The sequence below is a fragment of the Orbicella franksi genome, chromosome 7, assembly GCF_964199315.1.
Source record: "Orbicella franksi chromosome 7, jaOrbFran1.1, whole genome shotgun sequence".
Lineage (NCBI taxonomy): Eukaryota > Metazoa > Cnidaria > Anthozoa > Scleractinia > Merulinidae > Orbicella > Orbicella franksi.
In genome coordinates, this window is record NC_138151.1 from 30065145 (window position 1) to 30092877 (window position 27733).

General features: G+C 40.7%; 2 protein-coding genes across 2 annotated transcripts; both read right to left on the reverse strand.

Moving 5' to 3' along the window:
- Nucleotides 1-1009: 1009 nt before the first annotated feature.
- On the reverse strand, nucleotides 1010-8753 carry LOC145492884 (uncharacterized). Its single transcript, XM_081472259.1, has 4 exons — nucleotides 8561-8753; nucleotides 5309-6146; nucleotides 3013-4131; nucleotides 1010-2409 (listed from the first exon to the last, which is right to left on the reverse strand). The coding sequence occupies exons 2-4, from the start codon at nucleotides 6119-6121 to the stop codon at nucleotides 2149-2151; spliced, it is 2193 nt and encodes a 730-aa protein (XP_081328385.1). The 5' UTR covers nucleotides 6122-6146; nucleotides 8561-8753; the 3' UTR covers nucleotides 1010-2148.
- A 457-nt stretch (nucleotides 8754-9210) lies between these two features.
- Nucleotides 9211-27573, reverse strand: LOC145491789 (serine/threonine-protein kinase SIK3-like). The gene is made up of 9 exons (XM_081471050.1): nucleotides 27372-27573; nucleotides 27009-27125; nucleotides 22651-22714; nucleotides 21352-21467; nucleotides 20527-20572; nucleotides 18924-19048; nucleotides 16178-16301; nucleotides 14178-14389; nucleotides 9211-13646 (listed from the first exon to the last, which is right to left on the reverse strand). Exons 1-9 carry the CDS (start codon nucleotides 27507-27509, stop codon nucleotides 11076-11078), a joined length of 3513 nt encoding a protein of 1170 aa, XP_081327176.1. The 5' UTR covers nucleotides 27510-27573; the 3' UTR covers nucleotides 9211-11075.
- Between the last annotated feature and the right edge of the window lie 160 nt (nucleotides 27574-27733).

A 27733-nucleotide genomic window follows, 5' to 3' on the forward strand; every position in this document is an offset into this window, starting at 1 on the left:
TTGGTCTTCTTTTAATAAACTCATTTTCAACTCGTTTGAAACTTTAGTATTTTGTGAAAATAAAAACAATAAAAAATGGCTTTTCTTTCAACTCTGTGGTATTAAAATGAATTAAAATAACAAAGTAAAAGTCAAACTGGATTGTTTATGTGTACATCTGCAAAATTCTAAACAAAGGAAAGCAGTTTCATTCTTTGTACAGAAGTGTCTTCTTGTTACGAAAGGAGTCTGGTTTTCGAATTTTGTATGCTCAGATGTTTAGAATTTGGTTTTCTTCAAAACGGTTTCAAGGTAACTGTAAAATTATATAGAACTGCTCTAAAAACATCATAAATTCAAACTGAAGTAGTAAACTGCATTGTCTGACATGAAATAAAAACGGTCCTAAAAGCTGCTTGCTAGTTTTTACAAAAGTGTTTTCATTAGTTAAAACTTCATTTAGTTTCACTGTAAGTAAACAACCATTGAGACAAGACGGGTACATCTTCGTTAAGCGAGAGGGCATTTGAAAAGGGCTTCGAATTTCCTGAAGTTAATGGAAGAGTTAAACAAAAAACTCAATACTCAATGCTAGACCAGGGTCAGTTAAAAATTTCGGGTACCGTTCATATTTCATCTCCAACTGACCAACACTACACAATAATTGCCTGTCTTTAAACAAACAATCCCTTGTTTGTTGACTTTTTTCGACTTTCACTTTTGCCATGTAACTTAAGTTGCGAATGAGTGATATATCCTCCACAATTTCTCCACAATTTTGTTGTGAGGATGTATATAATTATTACCCAGGTACTAATTGTTGGATATACCTTTGTCCAAGTCAAGAAACGTCGAGTTATTCTACTTTATAGCGAGATCTTTGAAAATGAGTAGAGTACACAAGTAATTGATTATTCTTTACAAATAAAAAAAATTGCTTTATAATCTTTCCATCAGTAGGCTTCATTCGGAGAGCACATCTGGATGTAAAACGTTCACATTTTCAAATAACGCACGCATGAATCTGCGTTTTTGATTTTAATTAATTTAAATTGTGCTCTGTTTTGTCCACTGCAGTTTTGTTGTTTTACTGTGGTTATCATTGCACTTTGAGGTTGAATCTCAGGGAATCAGTTAGTTCCCGTTTCCAATGATTTTCTCTTCTGCTTCAAGTGTGCTGAGGGAGCTTACGGAAAAGAGTCGGAAAACGAACTCACGGTTTTCCTTGGTGCTACTGTACTCGACATATATCGGAGGTAAAAAAGATGTAATATATCAAACATGAAAGACCTTGTTTGACCACATTTCCAAACACCGAGAAAAGAGTTGAAATTACGCCGCGCAGCGAAGTATTTTTGACGAAGTTCGAGGTGTTTGGAAATGCGGTCAAACACTGTCTTGAGTGTTTGACATATCTTCTCAATCGAAACTAAAACAAAGGAGAAAACGGAGAAATAAAATCGTAAAACTCTATGCTAATTAAGATCAGATATCCAAACACTCAGTGTCACTGTCATGATTTCCCTTGTTTAAACTTGATGAATTATTAAACTTGATGAATTAATGAGTTTGAGAAATATGTTTACAAATTTGGGCAAACGTGAAGGTAAAAAGCTGTTCTTTTTTAATAGGGATTTGAACGGAAGGCACATAAGAGGTGTGTTTTTTATATGAACGACCTTTGGTAATCCAACATTGTTTGCTCAGTCTTTTAATTTTCTTACCTACGCATTTCACTTCAAAAAGGTTAACAGTTAAAAGCAAATATTCAAGATGGCAACACGTGGAATAATCAGTCCTGATACGTTTTCACTTAGACTTGTCTTGGAGCAAAATTAAATCGCGCAGCTCTGGAAAACGTCTATCGGTCGGAACCAACGAGTGACAAATAAAAATTGTAAAAATTTGAGTAAGCCAACTATGAAAAACACGTAAACGTTTCAATCAATGATTTGTTTTAATTTAGCATTTCCAGTTCCCCAAAGAAAGTGAAATTTACCTTGTACTTTTATATCTAAAAATTGCTTCTTAATATAGAAAACAACTTATTCTCTACACTGTTAGAAATTCACGGTACAATCATAAAATTAATACAGTCATTCAATATTAAGGACATCAACGTTTCGTTCAAAACATCTTTTGTCTGTTTCCTCCTGTTGTCGACGTTCCTCACCACTCCGTTTGAAATGACCATACGTCTCCTATGTAAGTAGTTTCATCGTCAATTTCAGCATCCACCCGCCAGTAATAGATGGAACCTGGTTCGAGACTTCCGGAAAGGTAATACACGTTACCATCGCTGCTGATTTTCTCGCGGTATTCGGGTGACATCGGTGTTGCTTCGGCAACTGTCGCCTGGTTCATGCCAAAATATACGTGATGAGTCGAGGCACCGAAGGCGTTTAACCACATGACAGCGTCTCTATCAGACTTTGAGAGAAAATAACAAGGGAAAGTTGCTGAGAAATTATCCTCGGTATAAAGGTTGTGATGTGTGGGGGAGGAACGTTCGCTGTTCTCCCCTTTTAATCATGGACCAGTCATTAAATGCCACACATTTTAATTGCCGCCATAGCTTTAAGCAGATTTTCAATTTTTTTGCAGGGATGGTTCAGATCTATTGAACGTTTGAGGACTCAATTTGAGGACTAAGATAGAATGAATATTACGTGAAAATTTGATTACAGTTCTGCTCGCAAAATACGCAAATGTTGTATAGAAGTATGCACCGCAATTAACATCAATGAACGTTACGGTAACCCATATATTTGGTGTGTGGTTTCCCCACAGTGCGCTCATAATACTATCAAATGTTGCTATGCAAGGTCCGAGTCCCGTTGGATGTTCCATATTACAATTCCGTTTGTTTTCAAAGTTCGTTCAGGCCCTCTCCTTAGCGAGCTAAACAATAGCATGACTCAAAAGTTCCGCAACTTAATGAGCCACCCCTATCAGTCATTAAATCTCTTTTTCAGTAAATATCGGCCCTGTATCACCTCCCCCTAGAATACAAATCATTTCAGTCGATTTTACCTTAACGGTGGTACTACCATCCGGGGGAACAGGAGTGCTGGACTTATAAAGCTGCCTTCCAGGAATCCAATAATATCTGCTGTAAGGATTGTAAAGGTAAGGTCCAACCTTATGCTTGTTGTACTTGGAGCCTTCCCGGGGCCGGAAGTCCAAATTGTCCGCATCCATGACTTCTTTCCGCGCATCACCGATCACGTTAAACTTGACCCGCCGCCCCGGGAAAGGATATCTAACCCGTTTAATCTTGCCACTGCTTGCAACGTCCGCGGCGTTCCTCAGAACCACAGACTCACGGTTCATCGCAACCGCCTTTTGAGGAAAGCGCCCAAGAACACACAAAGTGCAGCCACCAACCGTTTTATCTCCACTGTAATCGTTTCTTTTGTCGAAGGCGAGATTGTTGACCACTGTCTGGAAATTGCCTTTAACCATAATCCCGCCACATTTCCATACCACGTTTGCCTTCAATGTGCCGTTATGTCCGAAGTGTGGGGGCTTCCCTGCGTCAAAGCGGAGACCAAGCTTAGGGCTTGAGTGGACCCAGTTGTTTTGCGAAAGACCATTCGTCTGTGCGTTTCTCTGGAACTGAACACCGGCTCCGTCATGCTGTAAAACTCCCCAACACTGATGGTGGATGTGGTTCAGTTTGACAACGGGATTAGGTCCATTGGGACGGAATGCATTGATGGCGCCGTTGAAACGCAACGTGTTTCGAATAAACCGGTCGTTTATGCCGTTCGATATCACAGTTCCTAACCCACCATTCGGCCTTTGCATGAGGGCCACAGACCAATCATTGTACTCAAACAGATTGTTCTGTATCAGCACTCCGTTTCCTTGGTACTCCAGCGCGACCCCGTCGGTTCCGAAGAAGGTGCTGTTTATTAACTGGAAGCTATTACGGCGGTTTGGCCGGATGACTGTCCATAACGGAGGAGCGGTATCACCAAGCATGCGCTTGGAATAAGAGGGAAAGTTAAAACTGATCGAGTGGAAGGAGAGGCCATGTATCACATCTCGTCTACGTTTTGGTTGCGCTTTTAAGGTGGTGCCAAAGAAAGTCAACTGCTTGAAATGCAGATGCTGACAATTGGAAATGGTGAAAGCATACGTCTGTACCTGTAACGTTGAAAGGATTATATTAAGAAGCAATCACTGGATGGTAATGAGAAAAATATTGTTTATAATTTGTTGGAGGTCAGTTGTCTTTTTCTTGGCAAAGATAAAGATAAGATAAGAACTTTATTAACGTGTCGAAGTCACTAGCATACAATGTATACTAATTGGGGACACCTAACTACGATTACTTATCTAATGAGTAATAAAATATGAATTACATGAACGTATGTAAGTGTTTTAAAATATATATATAAAACAGTGAGTCATGCAGTAAGATCAATTGTTAGTTGTTACATAAAAAACAGTCTCTGCAAGTACTGTCCAGCAGGCTAATGAAATCAACCAATTTAATGCGCTTTTTAAAAGTGTGCAATGATTCAGAAGATCGAATAGATTTGTCGAGTTTGGACCAAATGACAGGGCCAAATGTCGGGCCTGAATGCATGAAAGCCGTTACAACCTGCTCATGTACCCTACCATTTGCGGTGCAGGTGAGTGCAGTAATATTCGACGGATGCCTAATACCAGCTACCCTAGTGCATTAAGAGGAAAAAGAAAAGAAATACTTGTTTTCGGCTGCATCTTCAAAGTACAGAAAAAAAAATTTCAATATAAACTCACCAATCAAACAGTTGTTGAAATTATCGTGTCTCCAAAATCAAGTAATTTCCTTTATGTTGCCAGTGGGATTGACGCTTTAAAGAAGGGGTAATTGGAGCCATTGGAGGATATATATATGGTTTCACAAGGTTTTTCCAGATTAGTTTTCATGCTAAATACAGTTTGAATAAAGGGGGATTAAGCCTTGAAAAGGCTGGAAAATGCTAAGGTAGGTAAGTAAATTCTGCATAAGAGCCAAGTAGCCTATCAGGTCGGAGCATATTCTTTTTCTGTAACATGACTAGGAGTATTTCTACTCTCCCCTGGATGGGATGCTAGTCCATCGCAGAGTTACCCCCCAGCATTAAATTCGTTGGTACCCGTTTACACACTTGGGTGGAGAGAGGCACAGTGAGAGTAAAGTGTCTTGCCCAAAAACGCAACACAATGTCCCCGACTAGGAGCCGAACCCGGGACGCTCGATCCGGAGTCGGGCGCACTAACCATGAGGCCACCGCACCTCTACAAGAAAACAATGAGAAAATGCTCAAGAAAAGGAGTGATTGCCTTTGTTTACCTTTCCACGTATCCTTCCTTCAGGACTTTTTCCATCCAGCGTTTTCACGTAAACAGTTTTTGTGTTCTTGTTGTAGAACCATTCACCAGCTTTATTAAGAAATTCTAGTTTATCTTCCAGGAAATACTGATTCTGGAACGGCTTGAAGTCGATCTTACCAAACGTGTCGTGGTAAGTGAAAAAGTTCTGCCCGGTTGTGTGGCTTTTTACGATAGCAGTGAAAGTATTGAAGCTACCGATGTTTAGAATAGCCATGGCTCCTGTCGCGTTTAAGCCACTTCCAGCTAAGTTCTGCTCGCCATTATCGATCATTTTTCCACGCCTTGATCTCTTGGCAGACTTTCCCCAGAATTTGTTCAAGAAAATAGTTTTGTCCGACCACAGAGAGTCTGGCCATCGAGCGTTGGTCATCATTTTACCATCCACGAACAGCTGCCAGATATCCCGCTCTATTTGGGCGCTGTAAATCCCATCTTCTCCAAGTTCCCAACCAGCTTCAGGCGTCAGCGGGATTGTTCCATCGATAACTGGAATCTCGTTCTGATAGCCACGAATGAGCATGGGTTGATCTGCACTGCCATGTTTACCAGAAATCTGGAATTCTGATTGATGGTAGCGGCCACTCCGAATGTGGCATTCGTCACCAGGATTCGTCAGAGCGTCAATGCAAGGCTTGATGCTTGCGAATGCAGAGGAAATGCCTTCCCCGTCATTTAAGTCGTCGCCGTTATTTTCATCGGCATAGTAGATGGTGCCACTGACGCACAGCGGTAACAGAATGAGTATTACAGTCAAAACAATAATTTTCTTCATTTTTAAGGACGCAAATTACAGTTGTCTGTAATGCAAAAAATATATATAAATACAAATATTTATTACATGACTTGTGTTTGTAGCCGATCTAACACCCGCTCTGATTGGCTAACTGCAGGACATCATTCTCCCGTAATACCCACGGGCCGAATACGGGCCTGTAAAGACAGAGCAAAAAGCCCTAAAATAAGCTACTTATTAACTTCGAACGTTCGGCCTTTACGGGAAAAATCTCAAACCCCAACCTTGACGTACGTTAGCCTCGCTATCACTCGGTCAATAAGACTTGGTCTCGGTTTGCGATTTTCCCTCAAAGACCTCATCATGATCATTAGTTCTGGCCCGCCTTTGGGAGAATAGGGCCATCCTTTAAGACCTCACTTTTGCTTAATAAGTAGTTAATGAGTACTACTTAATTATGCAACGCTTTCGAGTGGCATACCAAGGAACATCCGACGAGTAAACTTGTGTTCTCTCCGTATACACACAGGCCTTTAGGTGAGTGTGTATACCAAGATACAGGTGACAAATGTGATATTGCATGGCATACCACAAGAGAGCATCGCATAACTATTTTATACCATGCCATAGAAAATACAGTGACCAACACGATCGATGCGACGTACGCGCTGCGCATGATGGGAAGGTTAGGTGTAATACCGTCGATTATAATCTATCAAATATTTTCGCCCGCGTGTGATTGGTCTAAACGCGTCACGTGACTGAAATTCCCGGCGAAAACTGGGGAATATCCGAGTGATATTCTACGATTTTCAAAATCGCACGTGTTGCGAAAAATGTTTGAAGCATGAGAATAATAAACACAATAGCCTCTATTTGGCGCGAAAATATGCTCGGATATTTGTCCTTGGACATTATCTGTTGCTCAAAGCTCACAGTTTTCCACGAGCCACGCTCTCGAAAAACTGTTTACCTCTCGGAACAGATAATGTCCGCAGACAAATATCCGAGCATATTTTCGCGCCAAATGGAGGCTATTTAACAATTAGATCCGTAGCCCGCAAGGGCTACGGATCAATAGCCCATGAGGCGAAGTCGAATGGGCTATAGACCCGTGGCCCTTAAGGGCGAAGGGTCTAATTATTTTAGTATCACCCAACTAGTCGGACAGAAAAGGCAATAATAAAGTTAGCAGATGCAAGAAATATTTATTTGGGAATAAAACGAATGAAAGCGTCACGCTCGATTGCGCCAATTTCGCTACTCGAGGACTCTTACTAATAGTCCTCTAGTAGCGTAGCCAATCAAAATGCAGGATTTGCATTAATCTACTAGTTGGGTGATACTAATATTTATATATACGTACAGCGGCGTTCTGTATTCTTATTGGCTGTATTTTCTAAGGCATGCTATAAACATATATATGTCGAACCCGCTATGTCTTCAAGATCTTTTTTCCTCTGATATTTCTCAGTATTAAAAAGCAAAAAGCAACAAAAACAGCAATAGCCGTATGTTTGATGCTAATAATTTTCTAATACCCTTTCTAGTCACATTGCATTACATTGGAAACAATACAGGTGAAATGTCGTGAAAGTCAAATTTAGCAAAGTAAAACCAAAACTTCGCCACTGTTTCCAGTCGCGAAATACGAAGTCAAAGTCAAAACACAAGAAAGATTGGAAAGAAATAAAAATTGGAGAAGAGAGAAGTCACGCTTTCAACCGAGTGTCACGACATGTTATATCTACTTAATGACGTGACGAATCAGGTGACTTTTCATCCTTCCTTCCGGCAAAATTCAGAAAGGTCGATCGGTACAGAAATTTAAATAACTTGTTTTATATCACAAGAGGTTAGTTCGTTCACAATCTCCGCGTCTAAGCATAACTCTTTACAGTGCACATGAATCTAAAGCTCCAAAAGAGGTTAGGTTCATGCGTGCTTGTAAGCAAAGGTTCTATTCCGCAGTGAGTCCAGAATCTTCCCGGAACCGATTTGATTTTTTCCGCTTTGGTGGGATGTTATTTTTATTGTTGATAATTTCGCTTTGATATCAAGCCAAGTTTCTTCGTCGCAATACGTTGGTGCCGTAACACTGCTTGTCCTACACGTACAAAATTGACCGTGAGAAGCACGCTACCAAATGTCCGTGATGGTCCGGGATGTACGCTACAAGACCCCGAAATTCCGACAGTCGTGAAAAATGTGGAAAATTACAAAGAGGAATCACCTTTGAATGGTGGTTTTGGACGGATATATAATTCATCTTCGGTGCAATAAAAGAACCTTTTCACTTCATGAACACTTGATCACCTTAACACCCTAGAAAGATCTAGAAATGCCACATTCACACTGGGAACATTAAGATTAAGGCAACCAGCACAAGCCTTGGAAAACTGAAACTGTACTCTGGTTTTCCTAAAACGAATTTGCGCACTTCATAAAGCAAAAAGGCTAAAAGAAAAAAATACTCACGATTCTATGTATCCACGCTGTTTTTTCCTAGTATAGGAACCCTCTGAAACCCAGACTAGACAAGTATTGAGAAGAAAATTTGTTCACTACTTAACAGCTTAACTGTTATTTTTAGTCAGTTGTCTCGTGTTAGCCTCGTGACCAGGGTTAACTTGTCAACCGAGGTTCTCAGTTTCCTCACTCCTTTTGTCTAGAAGGTTTAGTTTTCGTGGTTACTGGCTTAAAGCCAGTAACGCACTATTTTGTAATTAGTAATTAACATTTCGGAAGCACGAAGTACAACCGACAGCGTACCGATAGCGTACCGATAGCGTACCGAAATGGCTCGAGGTGTTATAGAGTTCTTTCAATCCCTTTTTACAACTAAATACAAATGAACATATTTTCAATAGTTATGAACTGTTAGGATTTCCGGAACTTGCCTTGATGCAATGTTTGTTTTATTTTTAGAAATACTTGTTCCTATTAGAGATGGAGATTTAAAGCTAAAAAAACATCTGAACCAGGTCGATAAGATCTTTCGTATAATTTCATCATTCGGAATTCTGGATTCCGTTATAAACACTGACAGCCGAGATGTTTGCTTCACTTATATAAAATAGAATAAATTCAGCGTCGTCTCTTTTGTTCACCTTAATACACAGGATAAGATTTCTACCTTCTCTAACGGGTGTCATTGATTTTGTGGAGCTTTTACAAAGCTCAAGTTATCGACGTTACCGTCCTATATGAAAATGTCGAAAATACACATCTTAAACGTTTTGTCTTTGGCGACATGACGGGACTAGCGAGAGTTTCCCGCGTCTATGCCGTTCCTGTCCTGGCCTTCCCGCCCTGGTTACATATCACAACCAATCAGTGCGCACCATCCATGATCAAAGTTTTGTAATAAATAATCGCGCGGTAAGCCCGCGTGTTTAAGGTCAGCAGTGACCGAACACCTTGTCAAACTTTATTTTGCGCATGCGTCTAGGCTCGATATTAGTTTATAGGGCAACCTCCGTGATTACTGCGGGCTCACCTTTCGGTTTCGCCCAGCTCTCGATTCTTGCCGCTGAACGAAAGCATCGTGGACTCTGGGAACGAGTTTGCTGCCAGGGCCAGCACAGCGGTCATCATGACGTCAGCGTTTCGGAAAGAATCGCCAACGCTTTTTCTCTAATACATTTTCAAATCGCATCAAAAAGTACGTCTTTACGAATAAAAATGCACCAGTGTGAAGAGGGCATCAAAGACCAGTCCACGCTACGCCTTAGAAATTTGAAAACGCAGCTATATTTCTACGGTCAAGCCTACCGCCCACAATAATCCGTCTCGAAGACGAAGCTTTACGAAAACGTTGTTCAAACCGGAAGAATTTGAAAACGCCGGCTTTGAGTTTTAGCGTGGACGGAAAATTTTTTAAAAAAGGAGCTTTTTGAAAACGATGACGTCACGATAATCACGTGATTTCCTTGCCCGAGTTGTCTTCAAACATAAATCCAAAATGGCCGGTGATTGTTGCGTTTTCAAACTTCTCCGGCGTAATGTGGACGGAAACTAAAACAATCACTACACAAGACTATGGAGACACATCGATATTCTTTACTGTACAAAGATTCTATGGTTGAGAGATACAATTCTTTACCTCGATGATATTCTTCGAGGCGAAAATATATTACATTATTTTACTTGTGCAAGCAAGAGATTTCATTACTGTACAAATATCTATACACTGCACAGACCTCCCACACTTCGTGTCTAATCGCAAGAACACGAGAAGATACGAAAACTGCCGAACATTTGCCGAGTCACTTTCCACAGCTTCTCGACTTCGTAATTTGAGAGTGATCGCCCTTTATAAGGCCAACTCAAACTTTCGTTCAGGCATGCGCATGCGATTAAATCAAAGTCAGATTAATTACATTTCTGAGGAATACTATACTTTTAGAAAATTCCATCACATTTAGAAGTGGTGACATGGAAAACAATAAAGGTGAAATGTCGTGAACGTCAACTTTTGCAAAATAAAAGCAAAACAGTTGTCGAATGCTCGTAATTTACGCTACAACTCCGACATTTTGTCGTGAAAAATGTGGAAAACACCTTTGAATGTTTTTGGACGGAAATATAATTCATCTTCGGTACAATAAAAGAACCTTGTCACTTCATGAGTACTTCACCACAACAGAAATGCCACATTCACGTTGCGAACATTAAGATTACGGCAACTGCACATGGAAAGTTGAATCTGTACTCTGGTTTTCCTAGAACGAATTTGCGCAATTCACGAAGCAAAACGACTAAGAGGAGAGAAAACTCACGATTCTAACACGCTTTTCTTCCTGGTTTAGGAATTACCTTTGCCCTCTGAAACCAAGACTAGACAAAGGAATAAATTCGCATAACGAAGCAACTAAGATTGAGGTCACGCAAGTGAGAGATGCATAAAGTCACGCTAGCACAACTGTCACGCAATTTTTATCTACTAAACCAAAAAGAATTTCTTAATTCAGTCCACTCAGCTCTGCTTCAGTCACAAATTCATTCCGGTCAATACCTCATTACAGAGTCTCTTGTACTGCCATGGGTTGCCGCTAACACGTCGCAGGCGTAGTCCGTTGAGATTCCCCTGGAGTGGGCACACCTCAATTTCAGCGCACACACCCCCCTGTTGAAGGGTGAATGTTTGATCCGACTGTTCGTACGCTATCTTGGCGGATCTCTGATCTAGCGATCGCCTTATTTCACTGATAATATCGGGGATACATTTGTTAGAAGTCATATTAACAGAGAACGCCATGCGTAGCGTGTTCGCTTGGGTCAAGTCCGGCGCCACGTCTCCTTTATTTGGAGATTTGAGAAAAGAGTCCTGATGGATCGTCCCGTTGGGAGAAAGAGTTCTATACAACAGACCGTCCCTAACCCCAAGCCCTTCTTCCAAATTGATATTGTTGTTTAACATATCTCTGGCGTGGTTTTGCGACAAGACGTTGTTCGCCGTCGCTCTTCTCAACAAGTCCATGGAATTCCACGCATCCTGCGCGGACGGTACCGTGTGATGTCGACGGTGATGCACGGGGGACCTCTGACCGACGTTACCCACGAGAAGCGCGGCCGCGGGATTTGTCCCAAACGTCCCAAGAAGCGTTGTCGGACTTAGCGGAAGCGTTCCCGCACCCAGTCCCCATCTAGCTCTCGCCAATTCTTCGAGATCATTTTCATTTATGATCGCATTACCCATCACAACGCCCGGCATATTGGCGGGTATTTGCGGGATATTGCCCGTTTCCGGCCCAGTTTCCACTAAACTTCCGTTCGATGAGGTCCTCGCAGCGGTGGTGATGTTAGGAATGGGGTACCGCTGACTCAGAGGTACCGCGGATATGAGAGGAGATGGCGGCGGAGAGGGAACTGGGGAAGACAATACGCCGCCGTCGGGTAAAAACGAGGACGTGTTGGCCTGCGATGATAAAATATTCTGAGACAGAAAGTTCGACGTATCTGTGGAAGAAACGGGCGACGAATCCTCGATAACAATGCTGTTTCTTGGTGAGTTTGACGCGAGGTTTGACGCGAGAGAGGACAAAGCGGCCCCGTCCGGGCCGATTCCTCCAGAAGACGAGTGGATAATGCCGGCAGAGTCAAAAGGGGATGGCGCGCAATGTTCAATGTTCAAGCGCTGCATCTCCTGATGAAGGACATCTTGGTGCTCCATCGTTGGCTGGGTGTGCGTTTCCTCTAAATCTTCCACATCCGACCTTTGACCTTCCAGGTCCAACTCCTGGCTTGTGTGGGCGGGCGTGTACTGTTGCTGGAACTGTGCTAGCGTGGCAGCTAACGAGTCGGCCCCGTCTGACGCCCTTCTGCTGTAAAACTGCTGCTGTAAGTGTTGCACATGCTGCTCCTGTTGCCTTCGTTGTTGTTCCGCTTCCGCTACTCGGCCATACTGTTGCTGCAGTTGCAAGCATTCCTCTTGTAGCTCACGCAGGCTGTTGCGTTTGGACCCGCTGCCACCGATGCGCTCTAAATGCTGCTTGTAAGCAAGCACCGACGCTGCACCGTCCGAGGCTCGCCTTGACGTGTTATATCGCATTCCTGTTGGGGTAGGGATGAATGTCCCTTCTCGCCCTGCAGCTCCTCTGCCAGGAGGAAACACAGTCCGTCTCGTTTTTAGTGGTACCTGCAGTAGCCGAAGTTGTAGCTCGTCCGGCATTTCATTCGGTGACGTGTGACGTTGCCGCGATCCACGGCAAGCCATGTAACGCGCAATGGCGTCCTGGTCAGGCTCTTGATCCGACCCGCTGTCGTTTGCTCCTTCGCTTATTTGCGGGCTCGAGGGTCCTGGTGACACTGAAAAGGGTGACTGACTTACGATAGGATTGCAACTGTTTAACGGCGAACCACTCAGCGAGCCGGTATTACCTTGACTGTCGTCCGCATACCCGGCCATAGCACGAAGCGCATGGAACTGTGCGATCCCAGCCGCTAAACTCGTTGGTCCGTCGGAAGCTCTTCTGTCCATGGGCGGTCTCAGTTGGAACACCGTAGGCACTTGCAGAATTTGCTCCTTGTAGGCCAGAGAGAGGTCTAACGTGGGGGAATAAGGAGGAAGAGTGGGGTTCAATCCTAGAGTAGCTCCAGAGAATGCATCCTCGGTAGCCTGACCCAGGGGACTTAACGGCCGCTGAACGAACTGCTGAGAGAACACCTCACGGAGCTCTGGTGATATCTCCATCAACGGGTCCACCGCAGTGAGGGTGTGTCGGCGCTTTTCCAGGTAAGACTTCAAACTGGGAAGGATGTCGTCTGGCATCTTATCATCTTCCTCGTCTCCCTCTTGGGTCAGATCCCACTGGTCCTGCTGGGGTTTGACTCGTCTCGTGGGCGAGTCAGGAGTCACCTGTACGGTAGGGACTGTCATGGATGGCTTCTCGGAGCCAGCTCCTTCCACATCCGTCTCCATCATTTCCGAATCAGCCGTGGTACCCGGTGTGGAAGTAATATTGGCGCATGGGTCGTGCGATGAGCTGGCAGATTTCTTGACCTTTTCCAGAAGTGTGTAATAAATCCCGGCAAACTGGTCGTAATCTTTTTGGCAGAGAGACTGCAAAGAACAATAAGGACACTACTGTCAGACTGTACATCCAATAGTCCCCTACAAAGACGTTCTATAGGTTCGTCGCGCAGTCCTCTTCCACCTCGTCATCCAGTGGCAAGTGAGCAAGTGGTAAGGAAGAAAGACTGCGAGACGAGACCACAGATCGCCTATATCGGAGGCTGTTCACTTTGGAGCGGACCACACTTTTTTTTGAGAGGGAGGGGGTTTATGCAATTTCAAAATAATGAAATTCCTGCAGAGCAAAAACTCGTGCAATGGAAGCCATAGGGAGAAAAATCTAGCAAGTGCTTTCTTCTATTCTGGTTATGTTTTTGCGTTAACAAAATTCTTGCACAAGGTATTACCCCCCCCCCCCCAAAAAAAAAAAAAAATCATGCAAAACCTATGGTGAGAAAAGCATTTGACGCCCCTGAAAATTGCCACCCCCTCCTTCCGCTTAAGAGCAAGATAATCTTCCACAGCGTCATATTTGCATTCATTAGAGTCGCAATTAATTATTGGACAGAAAATCAGCACCTGAATGGTCTTTTCTCGATCAATTCCTCTAGCAAGCATCATCGTCAACACTTCTTCACTGAACTCTGAATCAGGCAGCGTGTCGGTGAGGAGTGCGCTCGCCTTGTCTTCTTCGTCCATCTCATTTATCCACTTGTGGTTCATGATCTGTACCATGGTGTACCTCTTTGCCACGTCACGGACCAGCATGTGACGAATGAGGTGCTCACATTCTAAAGAAGAATTAAAATGTTACAGGCAATTGAGCGAGAAGCGCGTTTTACAAAGGCTAACGTGTCAAAAATCCCCACTATTTATCTAACCAATAACAACAAAGACAACTTGTTTTCAGCCAATCATTTGCAGAACTAAAATCGAACTTTCATGCTTTTTCTGCGCTTTTCAACCGTTTCCTTCTTCTTTTTTTTTTTCTCTTTTTGTTTAGTTATATTTTTTCTCACGGCTCGGCCACTTATGTGTTTCCTTGGTTTTATTGTAAGTTAAATGATTCCAGCTAGGGTTACGGTTGGTTTACTGCAATTTTTTTTCAACAGGAGACGGGCATGGAATTCTGAACATTACCATTTTTTTCTCTCTGAAGGCGGTCGTTAAAAAGAAAATCACGCTAAAACTCATATTAATGCAGATTGAATAGTGCAACCACCTAAAACTTCACGCATAAAAATAAATATTTTTTTTTTTACGGTCTTGTCAGAAACCACTGAATACATTTGAATAAACAGCATCTATGGAAACGTTTCGTCGAGGGAGAACATGACGTTCTGATGTGACTTAAGAGAACCACGATAAACAACGTTCTCACGCGTGAAAAATACATCGACCATAAATTTCACGAGGTCATGGTGCGAGTGGACGAGTTCTCACGCAAATTTTCGCGTGTACGTCCCACGATCCGCGAGGCGAGTTTGCCTGGCTTCAGCGGTCTACTAGACTGGAACTGATCGGCGTTATTCAATTAAAATACTTTCCCAATCTATAAAAAATCAGCTGATTGCTTTCGAGTTGACCCTCGGACAGCAAGGGCAGTTTGATCGCAGGGTTTCGCGTGCGTTGAGCGGCTCACTGAAGTGTGAACAGCGGAACTTTGTGTGACTACCCGCCTAATAACTAAAATATGAATCCGTGAAACAAACTGTTTTACACTCTAACTCGAAGAAAGCAGACATGGGAATGATGTTGAGAAAGGTGATGATTTTAATATCAGAAATTCACCAGTGCACAGGAATGGAGCTGTTCTAACAGCAATTAAATCTAAACATAGATCACCTGATTTTCAATTGGGATTTTTTTTTTTTTTTTCATCTTTTTGTTATTTTGACCATTGCTTTACCAATCTAGACTTTAATTAGACTGCAAGAAGTCAACTTTAACAAGACCCGATGCATGCATGTTGCAGGTACTGCTTGCCGGCACACTAATTAACAACAGTGGTACAAAGAAAATGAAAGCTATGGAACAGTTCTTTCATGTGGTACTGTTTATTATGCTGTGCAAGGTGGTTCTAACTTTTAATTCTGTGGATGAAACCCTAGTGTGTGACCATTCAAATGAGAGCAATTGAGCAGTACTTTCATGTGGTACTGTTTATTATCCTTTAAAAGGTGGTTGTAACTTTAACGTCTGTGGATGAAACCCTAGTGTGTGACCATTCAAATGAAAGCTATTGAGCAGTACTTTCATGCGGTACTGTTTATTATGCTGTATAAGGTGGTTCTAACTTTTAAGTCTGTGGATGAAACCCCTGTGTGTAACCATTCAAGTGAAAACTATTGAACAGTAATTTCATGTGGTATTGTTTGTTATGTTGTCCAAGGTGAATGTAGCTCAACTCTGTGGATGGAACGACATTTAGTCGTACAGGATTTTCAATTAAAGGGTTGAGATATCGTTTATCCCAGGAAATTTTGCTCCCGAACCAGCGAGCTTTGGGAAGAAAGCGTTCACGAGTTCTTCCTAATGACAATGGCGGTAGCAAAACGTTAACTAAAACATTCACTGACCTGTGGACATGAAGAAAGGAATTCTGAATCGACCGTCCAAGACGCGTGAACGCAAACTTTGCAATGTACTCCCGTCAAACGGCAAAGCACCACACACCAGCACGTAGAGTACTACTCCCAAACTCTGCAAAAATACAAGCTCGTCAGTCTACAGTTTCTCCCAACTAGCCCTTTACATTTCGTTTGGTACGTATTTTGAGAATTGCTTCAAATATCGACTGAAGACAATTTATCTTTGCTGATCACTGTCTTGATTCTTATATTCCCAAAACTGAATTTTGTATGGACGCTGTTTGGAGAAGTAAGCTCTACATCATATGTAGGTGTCTACCTTAGAGCCGTCCGACTGAGAAAGGTCTGCATCAAAGGTGTGGCTGCCTAAAAAGGCAAGGGCCTCTGAGTTACAGGTGTCTGGCTTAGAGAGGTCTGCCTTAGAGGTGTGCGTCTTAAAGAGATGTCTTTCTTATAGAGACACCAGCTTCAAAGAGGTGTCTACTTAAAAAAAAAAGTCTGCTTATAAGCAGTTTGTCTCAGAGGGGTGTTCACTTAGGACAAGTGTCCGCCTTCCCGAAATGTCCCACATAGAGAGACGCGTCCCTTAGAAATTTATGTCTTACAGACGTATCTACTTAGAGGGATGTACAACTGTATGCCTTAAAAATCAGTTCACCTTGCAGGCTGAAGCACAAAAGGCACATAGTCTACGTTTGAGCTTTAATTACCAAAGTGATCGTTATTCAAAGTTGGTTGGACCAGACATTGGCAAACAAATGACTACTTTTCACTGCGTCAATGCCATGCAACAGTAAGTAAGAACACATGGCTAGTGTATCAAGCGGGACACCTGGTGATGTCTAATATGACTGTTTATGCATGACGGCCTCTCGCTGCCTTCAACAACTTGCGGAGTTAGAGGACGTTGTTCTTGTTTCACAATTTACAAACTTGACGAAAATCAGCAAAGTCTTCAAGTACTATTCACCTAAAGCAAACCCAACTTCCTTAGCTAAATGTTTCCAACGCACGCTGTGGTGTGAACAAATCTTTCCATGCATTGTCGTTTTACGGGCCGCCGTCGGGTCCCGGTTCACTTGTTTCTTAACAGCCTGAAGGTATTTCACAGCAGGGACGCTAATTTGAGCGTCGGAAAAAACAGCCGCAATGAACCTATCGACGTACAACTGAGGGCGTTTTAAAGTGCCATATCTACGAGCTCTTCTGCAACTTCTCCCTGAGTCCCGTAAATAGTACATGATTGATAAAATCCTCAAATTTGGTTCCTTGCACGAGAAAAATGCAAACACTGGCACGCGAATACATGGCAGACAAAAACGCGCGCGTCGCGTGGGGACGCGCGTGAGAGTCCGTTTAAACTGAAAACGCGCGAGAAAGCCCACTCCAAAGCTCTCCGTTTTGTACAGGTAGCATTTGAACAGCATCTGGTAAATGCAAAAGGTGCGACATATAATACCAGCCAAAAGGAGTGACTTATACCAACGGAAACACTGGCGGAGTGGGAGTTAAAGAAATTAAATTTCACGCCCCTCACGTCCATTGCCCTTGACGAGAAAACTCACAGCAAACAAACACACGCAGAACAAAAGATCAATGGAAACTTAATTTTCTCCGACAGAGGCGCTTCCAGTCATTAACCTTAAGTGACCTGCTCACGTTCAGTGATTTTACTTCCAAAATCAATTACTATGCACACTTGTTTGAATCAATCTCTCAAGTCTATGGATGAAACCCTAGTGTGTGATCATTCAAATGAAAGCTACAGAGCAGTACTTTCATGTGGTTCCATTACTTTTGCAGTGCAAGCTACCTCACGGTACTTTCAAGTGGTGCTGTTTGTTTTTCAATATATTGCAAATGATTTTTTTTTCTTTCAACTTTGACCTTCAGCACCCCAGGAAATAACAGAAATTCACACTCCGAGTTCTTAAAAAATCGCAAGGAATCTTAGCATAAGCAAAGAGCACAAAATCCCAATGGGTTTTCTTCGTTTTTCCCTCCAAGGAAGTTGTAGACTACGTGATGTGTGGGCAAACACAGTGCACTATGTTTCTACGCCTACTCAAAAGGGGCGTTTTATGACTATCACATGAAGTCTCTTCCGGACACACATGAACGTTCCTATCATCAGCCGCTGAACCCATAGCCCCTCAATATTTCAAGATCAAGATAAAAAAAATTCTCATAAACTTGCCAATATGCGGACTTTTCGTAACACCAGCTATAATTTCTTCATCTGTTTGGGCGAATTCTTTTGCAAAGAGTCATGAGTCAAGACCAGAACGGAAGAACCCGAACGGCCGCCCTTGTTATCAAGGTTGACAACCAGCTGCGTTTTTTTCCTTTATTTGTTCGCTGATGAACCACAAGCTTCATCAGAAACTGACAAGATCAGAAAGCAACATATTTTTTTCAGAATATCAATTGTTATAATCCATCAATTGGAAATATTTTCGCTCGCGCGCCACTGGTATAAACGCACCACGTTACAGAATATATTTCCCAACTTTCAAAACTGCGCGTGTTGCAAAAATTATTTGAAGGATAATAAACACAATAACCTACATTTGGCGCGAGAATATGCTCGGATATTCGTCCTGGGACATTATCTGTTCCTCAAAGCTCGGAGATATTATCCGCGGCAAATATCCAAGCATATTTTCGCACCAAGTGGAGGCCAATATATCTTTTAACCAGCGAGTTTGCAGGGCATACGTTACGTAACACCTACCCAAATGTCCACTTCCGGTCCACAATACGCCTTTCCTTCAAAGAGCTCCGGCGCTGCATAAGGCGGACTGCCGCACCAAGTCTTGAGATGTTTTCCTTCTTGGAATATGTTACTGAATCCAAAATCTGTGAAAATGAAGCAATAACTATAATATAGATGATCGAAGGTCCATGAAGTTGAAAAAAAAAAAAAGAATCTTGAACGAGACCGACTTTATCACGAGACCTAATACATGAATAACTTTCCCCAACTGGGACCGACTAATTAAACAAACTTCTTGATATCCTACTAATATTAAATTGGTTCTTTCACATTCTATGATAAACGGGACATGGATTCTCCGCATTTGCGCGGGACAATAAAAAGCACTTTGGTGCTTGCTTTCCTAGACGTTTAACTAAAAATTGTCTCCCAGAAGTAACTGAAATAGGTTTTTCTTATAGAAAACAGTTTCCTTTAGAGCAACACTTTATCACGGCAGATCGGTGCAAATAACTCACGCGCATTCCGTATTGCTTTACATAGGGACTACTTAAGTTTCTTTCACTCCCCTATGAGTCAATGTATTATTATAATATTAATTATGATAAATAACATCAGTGCGTTTTAAGCCAATGCCTATTTTAACTATTCGAGACAATGTTCATGACAATCTTTTCCTTTTTCTCTTTTTTTTTTTGAGTCTTCTATGCAACTGGGCATACATTTTCTGATTTTGCAGTTTTTATTGCAGAGAGCAACATTACAAGCTAGTTTTGTTTCCCCTCAATATTCAATATTCAAGTGGAAATCACTCTTTGTACTTTGTCTGAAGTCTGCCAAAGAACAAAGAGCGCTTTTCACTTGAATGTTGAAAGTAATTCTTGTTTGTTCTAGTTTTGCATTGTTACGGGATGTCATTGGGATGTCGTTGTTACGGGATGTCAAAGCTCACAGTTTTCCACGAGCTACGCTCTCGGAAAACTGTTCACTTCTCGGAAAAGATAATCTCCGCGGACAAATATCCGAGCACATTTCCGCGTTAAGAGCTGTAAATAAACTTGTAGCTTAGGAGTATACCCCAACTACAGGAGAAGATTTTAACATTTTTCTTTTTCGTTTTCAGTTTAAGCTGTGACTTGCTCTATGCTTCTCAAACTTATTAATAATTCAGCAATTTTAAACAAAGGAAATCAAGACCGTGACGGTGTTTGGATGTCTGATCTTAATTAGCATAGAGTTTAAGATTATATTTTTCCATTTTCTCCTTCGTTTTAGTTTCGATTGAGCAGATATATCAAACACTCAAGACAGTGTTTGACCACATTTCCAAACACCTCGAAGTTCGTCGAAAATACTCCGCTGCGCTTCGTATTTTCAACCCTTTTCCTGGTGTTTGGAAATGTGGTCAAACACGGTCTTTCGTGTTTGATGTATTACATGCAGGACTATTGATATGATATGGTATTCCACAAACAATGCCTTTCAACTGGTATATAATATGTGTGGTCTTAGGGTCTGAAATATTGCCATTTCACAAATATTCCCCCAAGAGTGAAAGGTATAACTCTTTTATGGTGTCTATGTACAGTGCAAAGTACTCTTTACATAGATATATTCTCACCTGCTATTTTAATATTAAAATTCTCATCTAATAAAAGATTCTCTGCCTGAAAAGGGAATAAAATGCCAAGTATTAACACCAATCTTTACTGAGGATGCATTCATGTATGTCGCATGAAAACTGGAAAGTTGAAACTAGTTATTAACAGCAATTTCATGATTAATCAAGAAAAATGTTATGGAAAGCTTCCAGTGAGCATGTCTTAAAGCTACAAATGATGTCTTACACATTTAAGCATTCAAGCGTATACCCAGCATATTCTCAGCACATAAATAATATTGCATCATTCTGGGAAGCGTCTCGCATGGGTACCCTCATCTCAGACGTGCTTTCCCTGTTTGAAATTATTCTCTTTTCTTTTGTTTTTTTTTTTGTTTTGTTTGTTTTTTTTGTGTATTTTTACTATTTTAGATAAATTTGTACCTATACATTCCCAATAAAGCTGATTTAAAAAACTTCCGATCCGATTTTAACAACAAGGAATGCAAGTCTTGCCATTGCAGTCAGAGGAGTTTAGATCTGCGCATGAGCCAGGATTCCACGGGTTCTTGGGCCACAAGGCATTCAAGTAGTTTTACATTTTCAGCGTTTTCCTTGAGCATGTGAGTCTCAAGTGCAGGGGACTGTGTTCAGAGGTTGTTTCCCCTCCCCTGTCCCTCCCTTCTCTTTCCACTGTTTTATCAGTACAACAGGTGCCCACTTTCTCCCTTTCGCGTGGGAGCTTAAGCCTGGGTTGCCAGGATTTGCCAGCCATGGGAGCAGTCATTATCATTTATTTCGTACAAATATTATTTCAAATTATATTTATTTATTTCGTAGACTCACTTTCAAGTCTCTGTGAACAACATTCTTTTTGTGGCAGTTCTCAACAGCTGATGCAATTTGTATAAACTTCTTTCTAGCTTCCTTTTCAGTCATTCTACCGTGGGCTACCAAATGATCTAACACAGGATTAAAAAGACAATATGAACATGCTGAGGGTTTGAGTCAGCACACATCAAAGCAAGGGAAAACCCACATTTACCCCTCCCCCTACACTTTCATTTGATTATGCAATAAGACTTGGTTCACACAAGTGACCTACTGTAAACACCAGCGGATGAGCCGCATTTGCAGATAAGCTGCACCCTGAGTTTAGCAACTCAAATTTTGAGAAAGATTCTTACCATGTACATTTCTTGATTTATTGAATGTAAACACTAACATTTAAAACAGAGAATACTTCAAACTGAAACCCCTACATGTACCTAAAATTTGAGTTCTGCAATAGTATGGACATGATGTCTACCAACTTTGACATGTGTTAGATCTTTCTCTGGTATTTTTCATTCCTGTCAGTTTTTGCAATAGAATTTTACATACAATAACAAGAACTCTTTCATTCATTTGTTCATAGCTTAGCAGCCAGGCATTTCACCAGGAGATGGAGTACTCGACACAAACAGCTTTCAATTTCTTTGATCACAGCAATCACAGCCGACTTTGTGCCAGAATGGAGATTCCCTGCTGTGCGATGTTTAGGTGCTTACAGTAGCCTTAAAGTAGCTAAAATGAAGGTTTGATGCATGCTGTTTAACAGCAAGAAATGTAAGCTTATGCTTATGAACAAAAACCGGCTGTTTCAGGAGCCACCAAACTTGTAAGAACAATGATCGGTGTGTAGACTGATATTAAATTAGTTTTCTGAAGTGAGTATTAGTTTGCTTTACACTTATAAATTTTCAAATAAAAGCATCAATTTATGCAAATTTATGGCACATTGTCCAGATGTTCTTGCAAAAAAGCCTCTTCCCCAGTGCGACTTCTCCACCAGTGTTTGTGGTAATTGCTTATGTCGGTAATGTGAACTTCCACATAAAGACAAAGGAAAAGATCAGTATTTTCCTCATGTTGTTATGTTCATGCTGTTATGTTGCTATTATGTCATTATGTCAGGATGTTCACACTACAAACATGACATACATGCAACATTCTGCTTACATGTATGTCATCATATTTATGTGATTATGTCGATGTTTGTCATTATGGCACTAGTATGAAGTACATTTAACAGAAATCTTACACAGTAATCGTACGACAACTAAATTCAGGTTGATTATTTAAGAGCATTTTTCAATCTCTTACCAAAAATTTCTCCTTTACTGGCATACTCTGTTACTAGGTACAACATCCTGTCTGTTTCCATCACCTGTTGCAAAACAAACAAAAACATACAGTACATGTACGGGCCTACAAACCACGCCACACCACCCATGGCTGTAATCAATGTCATCTGTCCCCTCCCATCTCCAGACACTTCCTTCCCACCCCACAATTTGGTTGTTGTTTAAACATCTTCAAGCCTGATGCCTTTTGTAGACAGCCTGGAGATGGTCATCCGTCACAAAGTTATTAAATGAACCACCTTGAATTGCACTATGACATCAAAAAACACAGCAAAACTAGATAAAAATTTATTTCTAAATATTATGCCTGTAACAATGAAAAAATTAGAAATATGTACATGAACAAACAGGGCAAACGCATATCACACAATTACCACTACAATATCAGGAATCCTAGACAGTACAGTTGCCATATCAAGTTCCTCATACCAGGGGATGAATGAGAAGATATGTAAATGATTATTCCAGAATCAAACCCCTTTCGAAAATCCCAAAACCATAACCTCAATAAGGGTGGTATCTATTTCCAAACATACATGTACTCCCTTCAGCATAATTGCCTCATATTCTGATCACAGAAACAATATCCAAATATATCCAGTCCCAAGAAATTTGTGCCCAACATATTTGATACTTTTTGTGTGGCAAGTTTAAAAAATTAAATTTACAAAGAATATGTGTGTGTATAGGCCTATCAAATACTGCTTTTGCCACTCAGGAATTTTTGCCATTTTTTAAAGTCACTGTCTCATTCAATACTACAACCAAAAAGCTACAAATTTAGTATGTTCTTCAATAAGCTCTTTCGATGTTATTGTTAAACTATAACCCGAGCATTTCAATTTGTCTCAAGATATTCAGCTGAACCCACCTTGAGAAACAAGTATGGCTGACAATGAGGGAAGTCTGGTCAAAATACTTGTGTTCATTCTGAGCCAGGAGTTAATTACACAAGGGTATTCTTCATGAGCACTGAAAGGGCATCTATGCCAGCTCACATAGATTTATCTAGGAGACTCCCAGAGTGAAGCAGTCTATTGTACTGCAGCAGTCTATTGTGTGGGTCACCAAATCAACCAAAGGATCTTGGGATCCTGTCATTATGTCTGACCAAATTCTCAAAACCAGGCTAGAGTAAATGATGTAATGCAAATAAAAGAGGAGAAGTTATAATAATTGGTATTTTCTGCTTAGCACTGGATTGGTTGAGCGGTTGCCATATCGTGCAATTTACACAGTTTGTCATTGATGTGAAGAAAAAGTTCATGACCCATAATTGGCTCTCAGCAATGCAATTTATTTTCAAATCTCACTATTTTTGTTCTCTTAACGGCATCTTTTTTCCCAGCCAATGAGAATGGAACACTAAACCAACCAATCAGATTTCCAGGCTAGAAATCAAATTATAGGAACTTCAATTTATTCACGAATCACAATATTTTGTGCCCTAAATTGCATCTTTTTCTTTTTTGCATACAAAGTGAGATGTAAGAGTGTTTCTGGTTCTGCTTTCAACACACCATCTAATGAATCAATAAAACATTGGTACTGACCAAGGCGATTAAAAATGGATGCAATAAAGTGCCAATTGAACTTCATGTCATGAAATTTTGGTCTAAATTTATATAAATACTTTAAATTTCAAATCAAACTCATGCTGCACGCTAATTCAATTCTGAAATCATGTGTATGATTTCAGACCAAATTGCACTCCACTCAGTTCAATTACCATGATTATAAATTACAAACGCTGCACACACATATGATTTTAAAACAAAATTATAGAAAACCCAGAATTTCAGAGGCTGGATGGGATCCAAACCAAATCAATAATATTCTTTTTTTTAGCAAACACTGTTTTTTCCCCCTCATTTCCAAGAATTTAAAAGCCCAAAACAGACTAGAGTACAATTTACCAAATCATGTCTAAGTTATCATGGCATTTATTATGTTATCATCATACTCTAAATCACTTGAAGATTTTTGATGAAATCTCTGTTTTTGATGAAAACAACTCAAATTCCATACCCAGAAACATACACGTAGTGACAGCATTGACGTCTACTGAAGGTAGAAAAAAATTAATATACCCTCCCCACCCCCACCCCCACCCGTCAACTGCCCTCGTAAAAATATAGCAGTCAATAAATAAATAAATAAATAAATAAATAAACAAAAGAACTTGAGTACTATAGAATGTAATTGTCAAGGAATTATGAAAAGGAATGTTTTTGTTGTGAGGCACATACATGTAACAAAAATGACATTGAATAAAATAATAATATATTGATTTATTAAGAAGCCAAATCTGAAAAAATTAGAAACAAACTTATATGGTTTAATGCTTCATCTGTGAATGCACTTAATTAGGTCTTAAAGACCTTAATTAAATGCATCGAAGACTGCAGCAAAAACATGTTATTTAGTAAGAAAACAAAACACAACAACACAAAAAAATGGTGGCTTCATGTCTACAGATACAGTACATGAATTAAACAAATAGTAATTTTGTCATTATTATATTTATCCAAAAAACTATTCAATTACATGCATTCAACTATTTGAGACTACACATTTTCTAACCAATGAAGAACCTAAAGATTTCCCTTCTGCTCTTGAAACACAAGTTACACATCATCGAAAGGTAAGACCCAGAGATTTAAAGTCAAAGGAATTTGCATCCACTTCAACTTAAATATTTACAATGCCTGTTGATGTTGCCAACATATCTGGAGATCATTTTATTGTTTGGTCACACACTGACTTAAACTTCTTGAAAGCACTTCAAAGGACTTCACTGTTGTCTGTTTCGGATGATAAACACATTCATTGCAAGAATTTTAAACCCCTTCAAAATATATAAAGAACTACAATTTTGTCTTTGCTCATGCTCAAATGTTGTGATGCAGGTAACATGTAAGATATGATCTGTGTGAAAATTATAAAGATACATTGTAGACTTTTGTGAAGTCTCACAGCTGTGAGAGAAACGTTGTGATAACCTTTGCAAGAAATTAAACCGTTTCACATGGTCTCATGGATTAATTTTATTAGAACTGGTCCAATAACCCATACAACACTGATTCGTCAAACAATTGGGTTTTAAATGCAAATCAGAGCTGTATGGTAAATTTTGAGGATTAAAGCTTAGTTACAAATCCAACTGCTTAGCGTTGTGTTTTGCCAAAACACTTGGGTTGAATAGAAATTTTAGAAGCATTCAAGTGTGGCGAACGCACGTCTGTGACAGCCGGGCAAATGTGAGGTGATCTAAACAGATGCCTCCAAAAAACAGCACTCTCAATTAAAAAAGAGAAGGCATTGCTACTAAACAACAAAAAGCGAACGAAATGGAATAATTATTAAGCTGAATAAGCCTACAGTTGATCCAGTAAAATCAAAAATTCAAAATGTCACCCATTGCAATTTCTAAACCATCGTGTTTCCGCGACATCTAAGGTTCAGACCTCCAACGAAATGAAAGTATTTACTTGTAAAGTAACTTAACAGCAAGTTCGTAACGTCGGTTGAGTTAATTTCATACGATGGATGTCAAACAACCGCAGTTGCAAATTTGTAAACAAAAACATCGCGAGGGAAAAAAAAGCGATATTTACTATTTTACAGCAGCTCCTTGCAGAGATGAATAATATTTCAAGCGTAAGAGGGAAAATTTCTCTTGAGAATTGTACATCGAGATTGTACCCAATATGAGTCCATTGTCCTCTAAAGCGAAAATTAGAGTATTTGTCAAGGATCATTCGGTGGTGGTGGAATCTTACATGAAACCAACAACATAAGATGTTTATTTCAAGTCAAATCGGTTACATTATATGCACGATTGTAGAGGGATGAAATTTTTCCGAGTGATTTCGCTTCCATGCAGATCCCGAAAGGCCTAAAACCGTGCCGATATCGAAAGAAACAGGACGTGACACGGGCACTTGAAAAACATAGCCGATATGACGCTAGTCTTGTCTTGCCGGCAAGCAATCTGTGTGTATACACGTATTGTGTTTTCTTCCACGCTAGCTGTCACGAACTGTAGGAAAAAAGAATTGTAGTCATTCTTTTCCCTCAAAGCTTTGTTGATGCTTCTCAATCAAACTGAGAGCAGAATAAAATTTCCGGTAGTTTCATATTCAATTGTCGCTGCGAATCGAAGACAGCGGCCAGAGATGAAGAGATGGTGCACATCTGCGAGTGGACATGTCATGTAAGCCGACGGCCTTTGACGACGAAAGTGCCAACTCAACCACAAGCAGCGAGAGAAAAAAAATATAAATATACAACATATAGATAATACTCACAACTTACCTGATAAAGTTTAATAATGTGCGGGTGATCCAGCATTTTCATGACCTGTACTTCGCGAAAAATTTTCTTCAAGTTGTCTTGATCCAATTGACTTTTGTCGATAATTTTAACGGCAACCTGGTCGGGAAAGAAGCAAACGGAAAAATAAAGTGCTCGGAAACGAACGAAGATAACCCAAAATAAACGTGGTGAATATTTCGACCAAAAGTTTGATTAGAAGTAAGCTCTCGGTCCTTTCGACGCAGTAGTTACATAGTATAAAGTTGTGTTGTAATAGACGCTAATCGCACGAGCTTGCTATCGCTGCGAACTCAAGTCACAAACAACATAAGATGAAGTCGCATATTTAGACACACGAAGTACCTTGGCCTTAGTGATGCAGTGTGTAGCAAGCTTGACCACTGCAAAATTTCCCTTTCCGATAGTCTTCTCGATATTGTAGTAACCAATTCGTACCACACTACCATGGCGATTATGCTGCCCTCGCGATTTATCCGCCATTTTCGCATGATTACATGTTCCCAAGACGCAAACTGCGCATGCTGGAACAACACGCGCGAGCTCCGCGCGTGGAATACCAGACCGGAAATTGTAAAAAAATACGCGCTCTTTTCTACGTGTTCATCGTTGCCGATAAAATGAAGATTCCCAGCTGCTCCGAAACTGCTAGAAAACACGCATTTCCTCTACTTTTTAGACATCCGTTACTTGGCTTGAGAAATCTG